The sequence below is a fragment of the Cyprinodon variegatus genome, unplaced genomic scaffold (genome assembly GCF_000732505.1).
Source record: "Cyprinodon variegatus isolate N-32 unplaced genomic scaffold, C_variegatus-1.0 Scaffold873, whole genome shotgun sequence".
Taxonomy (NCBI): domain Eukaryota; kingdom Metazoa; phylum Chordata; class Actinopteri; order Cyprinodontiformes; family Cyprinodontidae; genus Cyprinodon; species Cyprinodon variegatus.
Window position 1 is genome coordinate 112,406 of NW_015151326.1, and position 9,912 is coordinate 122,317.

General features: G+C 39.9%; 1 protein-coding gene across 1 annotated transcript in view; it reads right to left on the reverse strand.

The window, feature by feature from the left end:
* Nucleotides 1-9,912, reverse strand: part of LOC107099467 (latent-transforming growth factor beta-binding protein 1-like) — a 121,756-nt gene that overhangs the window by 24,458 nt on the left and 87,386 nt on the right. Inside the window, 5 exon segments of the mRNA XM_015397606.1 lie at nt 986-1,111; nt 1,313-1,399; nt 1,967-2,140; nt 4,748-4,915; nt 8,773-8,895. Coding sequence (XP_015253092.1) covers nt 986-1,111; nt 1,313-1,399; nt 1,967-2,140; nt 4,748-4,915; nt 8,773-8,895 — 678 coding nt within the window.

Sequence of the window (9,912 nt, forward strand, 5' to 3'; positions counted from 1 at the left end):
TTCTCATAGTAGCTTCATCTGGTCTGATCCTGTTTGGCTGTGACTCCATCCTGGAGAGAAATATCAGCTGTGCTGCTGGTTTTATCTTGAGTTTTCATTGGTCTTATTTCGATTCTTGTGTTCTAGGTATTTTTGATTGTATTTGAGTTCTTGGATATTTCCTGTTTGCCCTCTTGTGTCAGTCTCATTTTCTCTCGCTCCCTTCTTGCCTCTGTTCACACCTGCTTCCAATCTGCTAATTAGCCTGGTCTTTGTTTCTCTCTCCCATATATTCTCCTCCCGTTCAGTTACTCTTTACTGGTTTTTTGTCATTACCTGGTCCCCTTCTTGTTGTGAGTATTCTTGGTTTTGAGCATTTTTGGATTTTTGCTTCTGTCAAACTTTCGTCATTAAAACATTAAAGCAACCACCTCAAGCTTTTGTCTACATCTGGGTCCTGTCAAACCTCCACCCCCAGTGTGACACAATATTAGTAGGAAGTATCCTGCTTCCTATTTTTCCAACATCAACCTAACCTTTCATCTAGTAGGACATTTTTTATCTGACCGGCCGCCAAAGGTTTTTAGACTAGAAGGACTGATCTTAAAGACAATTTAGGAAACCCAAATGTATCTGTTAGTCTCCTCATGCAATAGTTTCTTAGTGCTCTTATTATACAGTAGCAACCATGTAAAATGGTCCTTCCCAGTCAAAGCTAGCTGACTGGCAGCCCCACTTCCCTGCAACTCCCAGCAAAATCTCCTCCAACTTCAAACTCCACACTTTCACTGGATTACAGGGTCTGACCAGGAGATGATGCTTCTCCTTAGATGTTAATGTCCACAAATCATGACAGAAAAGTCTAGTACAAAGACTGATTTTAAAAAGCAATTGTAGGGGACCAGCAAAAGACCAGAGAAGGGGCCATCAAGGAAAGTGGGGACATTTTGAATGGCTACTACCGTATTTGCATGTCTCAGAGGACTTCTTTCTCTCCATTCCTTACCCACACAGGTGGCCTGGCTGTCATCCAGGTGGTATCCTACGTCACAGTGGCAGGTGTAGCCCTCCACTGTGTTGTAACAAACCCCTTGTCCACATATGTCAGGGTTGATCTGGCATTCATCCACCTCTGAGAGAAAAGAAAACGAGCAGAACAATATTGACAGCATTAAAAAACACAATGAGACCCTACAGTGTGCTGTCATAACAAACTTCCAATAACATCCAGCAAGCAGCAGTTGATGGCAGCCTCACAGTGTTGGAATGTGATGAAGACTGAGAAAACATGAAACCTGGAGAAAAAAAGGTGAGTCAGGAATGTGAGACTGACCTGCAAATTGCGTGGGTGCGATGTCCTGCCCTGCGTTGGATGGGAGGATCTTCACTGGTGCAGGAGGAGACGTCTTTTCAACAACTTCTACCAAAATAATAAAAAGAAATAAATGTTTCTACAAATAAAACATACACAAAGGATGGAATTATTGAAAAATATGTTAAGCAGTAAAACATGAGAATATGGTATTATATATATCATAAAAAGGTGTATGAAAAGGGACCTAGTATTGAACCAAGTTGTATTCATTTTCCTGAAAATGTAATTCCAAAAAGTTAAAGTTAAAAGCAAACCAGTGGAATTTGTTTTCCAAGTTTGAGGATGTGTTGCTTCCCATCCAGGAAGCTTTTTCAATTCAAAATTGAAAAAGAAGAGGCTGGTGCTATGTAAACGGGGTCTGTCTACCTTATATTCCATAAATAAGTGTACAGTTGGTGGTACTGAGTTGGAGTTAAGTTAACTAAAAAGGTGAAACACAGAACTGAGTGATAAAGTTTTGCTACATACTTGAAAACCAGCTAAACCAAAAAGGGGGAAAAAAGTAAAAGTAAAAGTAGCATCAGAAACATAGTATGTCCAGTCCTGTGCCAAAAGTATAACAGAATAAACCTGATCAAACAAAAAATAAATAAAACTGAAACAAAGACTGACCTGGTAGAATCTCCTCTGTTGTCCCAAAAGCCTCCACTGGTTTCTCTGGTGTTGGGAGGGGTTGAAAGGATGACCAATCCTGTGGCTCCGTAATCACAGTCACTGGTTTGTTTACAGGAGGGTTTGGTAAAATGGTGTAGCCCATTCCACCAGGGCAGATTTCTTTAAACTTAGCTACAAAATGACACAAACACAGATAACATATCAATGAATTTTTTTGAAGCATTAGAGTGCAGACTGAATCTAAAAGAAGAAACGAGGTATTCTAAATGCAGCAAATAAACAAATATAAATAAAATTACAGGAATGCTGGGACTCATTGTCAACAGAATATGAGAAGAAAGTATGTAAATTTACTCTAGAGATTGAACTATGAATCAATTTTTTGTAAATTTAGCTGCTTTTACCACATTTGGAGAAACATTTATCAATAAAACCTGGAAAGAAATAAGACAGACTGTTTAACTGTTTATAATGTTTACAGAGCTACTTTAAGGCCGTGAGGAAACTTCAAATATTCTACAAAAAAATCCAATTAAACTTTAGCCTACAGTCCAAATACCTAAGATTTTTTAAGTGTGATCTTCACTTTGAATATAGAAAACGTAAACCTGGATAGAGACAGTAAGTTCATTCAAATTAAAACCAAGACTATCTTCATGGCAGGACACTGTTGAAGAAAGCAAAAATTGACCCTTTGCTGAGTTCTACCAATGACCAGTCACACGTTAGCAACCATGCAATGTTTACAATACAACAAAAATACAATGTTTTAGAAATGTTTTTACCTCCATTGCTTCATTCCACATTTTTAAGAAAGATTTATTATTTCGTCTTCATATGTTTTCCTTAAAAAGAGCACTTCGCTCTCAATCTGCAGGTTTACTAGTGGTTCCTAGAATTTCTAAAGTAGAATGGGAGGCAGATCTTTTAGTTATCAGGCTCCTCTCCTGTGGAACCAACTACCAGTTTTAGTCCGTGAGGCAGACACCCTGTCTACTTTTAAGGCTAGGCTTAAAACTTTCCTTTTTGATAAAGCTTATAGTTAGAGTGGCTCAGGTTATCCTGAGCTATCTCTATAGTTATGCTGCTATAGGCTTAGACTGCTGGAGGACATAGGGACCCCTAGTTCATCATTCTGCTTCATTCTATCTCTATTCTCCCACTCTGCAGAATCTGTTCAATCTCTAACGTTCTGCTCTCTCTACTTTTTCTAATAGTAGCTTCATCTCGTCTGTTCCTGTTTGGCTGTGACTCCATCCTGGAGAGAAATATCAGCTGTGCTGCTACCAACAACATCTTTGTTTATAGATGTTGTAGATCAGGCTGTTTTTCAGTGTGGTCCTGTTTCTCTGACTGTGACTAACAGATGGCCGCTCACACTGATCCTGGTTCTGCTGGAGGTTTCTTCCTGTTAAAAGAGTTTTTTCTCTCCACTGTCGCTACAAGCATGCTTGGTGTGAGGGATTGCTGAAAAGTCAATGAGTCAATGCAATCAACTGGTTTTCCTTAGATAGAAAACTTTGAACCAATCTTACTGGATGATCTGGTTGAATTATCTCTGTAGAGTGACCTGAGATGACATGATGTGAATTAGCGCTATAGAAATAGACTGAATAATAAACTGAATTGATGTCAAACACAATGCAAGAGGGACAATCAGGAACTAGCTAGGATTGTGGGTGTCCACATGTCAGTTTGAAGAGCTTGTTTACCGTCTACATGCCCCTCATCCAATGCCAGACAACACACAGTTCACCCGTGAGTGCTCCCCAAAGACTGGCCATGGCACTACGTGTTTTGGCTTTGGGTGCAAACCAGCAGACCGTCGCACAGCATAGCTTCCTGCACGGAGTCTGGGATAGTGTCCGAGGTGTGTCAGGCGCTGTGGACGGCACTACAGCTAGAGTTTCTGCCATTAGGTACCAAACAGGAAATACGCATAGTGTAGATCGGATGCAGAACTGACCAATCAGAGGCCCGCTGTCTGCAATACTGTCTGCTGTCAACTACAATTTTGGGGAGGTGCACCAGAGTGTCTGCAAAGGGGGCGGGGCATATCTGCGTTAACTGCGACACACGCAAACAACCTGGTTTCCGAGCATAAACCAGGCTTTAGACTGCATGCACAAAGTATGGTTTTCAAAGGACCTAAAAATTACAACTTGGGTTTATTGTCCTTTTTGTCATTGGTTAGAATAGATTTTTAAAAGGATAAAGACAGTGAACAACTTTACATCATGTTTGCTACAAGCCCAACAAAACCTAATCATATCTGTGTTATGGATATGAATGTATTCATATCAATTTAGATTGTGCTAAAACCAATTTTAATGATATTTTCAGTAGCAAAGGGAGGCAGAAGTTCCAGCCATTGGTCCATGAATTTAAAGAAAATAAGTCTGGAAAATCCTTGAATATTCTTGAATTTGATGTTAACTAAAGATGGGAGCCCTGCAATGTATTTCATCTGGTTAGTTTCTTTAGCTAAAGGGAAAGTGCATAAGGGTTGATCATAATGAGTGAGATTATGTTTATTTTATTTTTGTTAACAAATTTTGTATTATTTTTATTTCTAGTTAATAAAGTTTTTATGAAAATGCATTACAGGATGTGCTCTCAGCTACAACTAGTAAACCCTTTTCAGTAATGTCTAAATTTGGTTGCTATTTGACCTCTATTAATGCCTTAAGCTCCCTTAAACATGGCCAAACCATCCACCAGGCAAGGTCAGCTTATTTTGGAGAAATGATAAATACTCAGTGAGGCTAGGAGCCTTACCTGATCCAGGATGGGGGCATTTGTCACAGTGAGGGCCCCAGGCTTTGCCCACACTGCAGCAGCAAAGCTGTTTGCTCAGCTGGGCAGATACCGGGTGTAAACATTGCCTTGCCGAGCTGACCAAGCGGAAGCAAGAACCCTTTTCTTCCTGGATGGTGGGTGTGTTGGCTGAAGACGAGTGCAGGAGGAGGACGAAGAGGGCGGAGGAAATGGTAGGCCAAAGTGTAGAAGATACATATTGAAGAGGGAGAACAAAAAGTGGAGAAATAAAGCAGTTCCCATCACCAAAGTTAATATTCCCCAGCCAGAGTCTAAGACCCAATCCCAATACAAACCCTAGCCCTACTTTTAGCCTTAACCCTAAATGTTGCACATTCTTTTGAGGGCAGTGGTGTCCCAAATCCTCTTTACATGTATGACTAGTGGACATACGGGATATGGGTATGAATCTAGCCCTTAAAAACAAGGAGTTCAGAGAAAACATGGAGGACATGGCTTCTTCGAATCGACTTACAGTTTTGTTTGCTTTTTTTACTTTTGAAAGTAAAAACAAATCCCTTAGCGTATGCCTTCTGGATTCCCCTGATTCTCTCATACAACAGATGTTAAGGGAAACGGTGTTTTGAAAATCAGAATGAGACCGCAAGCAGAGAAAGCCCCTGAAACGGAAACAGGCTGCCAACCATGCTCCCATCTGGAAATAAGGAATGACAGCAAGGGGTCAGAGGACCCCACTGGGTAAACAGGACACTAGGGCGGTTAGAGAAGGCAACAGCTTGCTGTTGACAGCACAGGAAGAGAGTGGAGAAGCACAGTATCTTATTATACCTGACAAAGGAAAAGGATAGTTAACCAAGCACAACCTAATTCCCTTTTAACAATTTCAGGATCAATGGTTGTTTTTTTCTTGTATTTTTTTTTTTTTAAAGGTTTGTCTCCTCTCTTATGGTGGCACCTTTCTTATGTATTTGCATAATTTACATTCCAGAAGGTCAACCATGCAGCAAGGGCTGTCCCAATTCCTAGGGAAGATGACCAATCCCTAACAATTCCAGGGTGTGTGGGTAGTGGGCAAAGACTAGTGATAGCAAGTAGGGCTATGGGTTGAAAGTAGGGGGTTTACTGGGACTGGGCCTAAATATGAACCCCAAAACAGACCCCAGCACATAAACAGCCATTATACCACTAGATGAATGACAACAACATTTTGGCATCTAAGCAAAGATAAATGTATGGAAACACAACAAGTTGAAAGGAAACAAGCAAATACTTCATGCACTAAACAGAAGGCTGGGCTAAGGTCAAAGCATGCAGGAGGTTCAGCCTGGATCTCTCCTCTAAAACGCATCAATATGTTTTTGTATGACCGAAAACTTCAGTTACTTCACTATCAGGTAAAAATCAACACTCAAATTATGTTTTTAATAAAAAGGTTACATTTCTTTTCAGTTATCAACGAGATTGATGTCTGAATTGAATTACTTTCTTTAAGAATTTCAATAAACTAGTTTACATACAGCCATCAAGGCGATGAATGTCAAACTCCAAACCTTCTATAACAATTTTATACTACGTAAAAAAATATATACATATATATATATAAAACACTGAGATGATTTTTTTAAAAATGTGACCTAATGGTAATGTTGGTTTTTGATAATAAGGAAGTCAAGCTCTGTTCTAGGAACTCCTCTAGAACCTTTGGAGATGATATCACAGAGAAGGATTCTTCATAAAGTGAAGATGATGAGGGATAACAGTGAACATCCTCTTCATCAGACCAACTGAGGCTTCGTTCAGCCAGCAGCCTGAAGTGACCCAGATGTGATTATTTTTCCCCAGATGCGACCTGGATCTGATCTTTTCATGACAGTCTGAACAAAACTGATTTTCTTCCAATGCGACCCAGGCCACTTGGCTCTGTGGTCCTGAATCCCATAGAAATCTGATCTTTTCAGAAACGACCTGTATCTGAATGGCCTGAACGCCATTATATTAAACAAAGGTCACTATTCTGCGTCTTGCTACGCAGAAGCAGAAGGAAAAGTTGATAACGCCCACAGCGCTCTGGCCCTATCATCCATGTTTACTTTCATAAACACAGAGTATGCTCGCTTCCTGTGACATCATTGCGTCCTCTACTGAGCAAGTGGGACACTTAAGTTTGATGAATGCAGTTCAAACAGGAAATCACAAACAAGTCCCATATATTAGTGTTGTGCCATAAACCATGATCATAATTTTGGACATTGAGAACCAATGTCCACGTTTCCTCTTAACATGATCACTGGAGATGCTGTCTTACCCATAAAACAGCTGTGAGACCTCTTCTCTGCTCTGCAACCCCCTCTCAGCCAACTGGCTCCACAGGACCCCTCCCAAAGGTGTGTTTTATGGTTTTCAACCATGTTTCCCCTTCCTCTTTGTACATAGTAGTTTAGTTTCATAGAGTTCACTAGTTTTTTAGTCAAACGTTTTTAACTGAAATATGTTTGACTTGCAGCTTAATGATTTTTGTTAATAAACAATTTTCAACAGAAGTTGTGGTGAATTTATTCCATGTATGTTCAGAATTATCTGTTTGACCATAATTTGAGCTCAAATTATTTTTCTAACACACAGCTAGTAGGGAGTGTACTCATAAACAATATATGACAGTCCAAATAATAACTGATTAAAAAAGGATATTTGCCACCCCTACCGGGGAGGGCAATAAACATCTTAAAGTATCACAACGTAATATGAATTCCCAGCTGGCTGGGAATTGAATATAACAGTTATTCACCACATTAGGAAATGTGAAAGACCTCACAGACATATTGGACTCCACAAAAAAAAACAGAATTGAACATCAAGGCCTGCAGTGTGAACGTCTTCAATCAGAAGTTTTTCCAGATCTCAACAGAAGATCTTTCCTTCCTACTACAGCTATAAAGGCCTACAAAACCTGGATAAAAACAAACCTGAGTTTCAGCAACATTTCATGATCTTCATCTGATCTGGTTGAATTGTCTGTAAAGTGCCTTGAGGTAACATGATGTAAATTGGAGCTATAGAAATAAACTGAATTGAAATTTAATTGAACATTTAGTTTTCCTTTAGGAATAAGGAAGTATTTTTGAATTTTCTATCTAAGCAACAAGCTTTTAGAAAACCACAACACAGTGGTTTCAGCACAGTCTCTATGACTTTTTGAAGTACAACGAAATTTAAAATAAAGATGTGTTGCTTTACATAGAGAAGTAACAGGCGTTTATCACTCTCACCCTACCAGCCATCCAAGTCCTCAGAAAAGCTTTAGAGGGAGCCTGTGGGCTGGTTGGTGCAAAAGTGTAACATTAATAATGACTTTTCCTCTTCCGCTTTAAATCATTCAAACAATTTAGCTGTTTTTGGTTAAAGGAAAAGTCCGGTCATGATCAGAATTCAAACTCCTGAAAGTACTTTAACAGGGTTTATACAGGAATGAGCAACTCTAATTTAATGCTTTTTGATGCTAATTTAATGCATTTTAATGCATCAACAAGTACCCATGAATCTCATATATATATATATGGAAACGGCCATAAATCTCCACAAGCTACTGTTTTGTAGCAACTGCCAAAAGACTACCAAGAAAACCTGTTTTATTGACATCCTCTTTAGCCCAGCGGCATCTAATGGATGCATAACGCAACGCCAGTCACTACTGTAGCTTCTATTCTATGCGCCTTATAGTGCGGAAAATACGGTACTCTTTGTAGCCAACACCTACAGACATTTACTCCACATTGCACTACTGACATGACTGATGAGAATTACTGACAGTTATATTATTTATGCATATTTGTCTGTAATTTGATCAACAGAGGTTTGTTGTCGTTACCTTGTGTGAACACTGTTCCAGTTTCAGTGACGGAAATATCCAAATCATAAAGTATGTAAACTAGCAAAGCTCAGTATGCGGTCCTGTGTATCAGTGATTACTGTGAATATAGAAAGGTTTGATTAAGTAAACTATTAGAGTTCCTGAGTGAAGGACTTACGTATGCAGGAGGTGAGAGTGGAGTCGGGGCTGTAGCCAGGTTTACATGTGCACATGTAACTACCCAGAGTATTCAGACACTCTCCATTAGAGCAAACACTCTGCAGCTGGCATTCATCCATATCTGTCAATCATTTAAAAAGGAAGACATAATAATTATAAAGAATGCAGTTGCATTACAAAGTGACAGATTGGATATAAATCAGCTGAATCTTTTGGTTTTCAAAAAGATGTTTTCGTTTTTAAGCTTTGTTCTTAACAACAACTTCAAATCTTATTTCCTGCTAATGGTTTATTAAGGATCCCATATTATGGAAAATTCACATTCCAAACATTTTGTAAGAGTCGTGTGTCCTGCAGCCTGTGTATGAGATTCACAAATGAAAACCATCCGTTCACCTCTATCACTGCCGGTCTCCACCTCTTAGCTAATGTGTGCTAAAAGTGCTGTTTGAAGAGAATTCCCCTGATGATGTAAAAAGGGGATATAAGCTATCCAGAGCCATCTGTAGCAGCCCATCAGTCAAGCTGCAGCCTTTGTCTAATGCAGAGGTCTTCAACAGGGGGTCCGTGACCCCTAGGGGGTCCAAGGAGGAACTGCATGGGGTCGCGAATGTTTGAAAACCGTGGATTTTGTGAACCGTTCCACCCCTGATATATATATATATATATATACACACACACACACATCTGGTCTGTTCCTGTTTGGCTGAGACTCCATCCTGGAGAGAAATATCAGCTGTGCTGCTGCCATCAACACCTTTGTAAATAAATGTTCGAGCTTGGCTTGTTTTTCAGTGTAGTCCTTTTTCTCTAACTCTGACATGGGAGCTGGCTCGGAGCTCGTCTGCCTGGCTGTATGTTTCCTGGTCGCCTTTTACAGTTGCCTTTTGTATCTCTGCTTCTGTCTCCTTGAACCCCAGTGGGCCTCAGCAGATGGCCGCTTACACTGAGTCTGGTTCTGCTGGAGGTTTCTTCCTGTTAAAAGGGAGTTTTTCCTCTCCACTGTCGCTACAAGCATGCTTAGTGGGAGGGATTGCCTTAAAGTCAATGAGTCGATGCAATCAACTGGTTTTCCTTAGATAGAAAACTTTGAATCAATTGCCCCATTTACACTACCCTTGAAAAACCGATCCAGGCC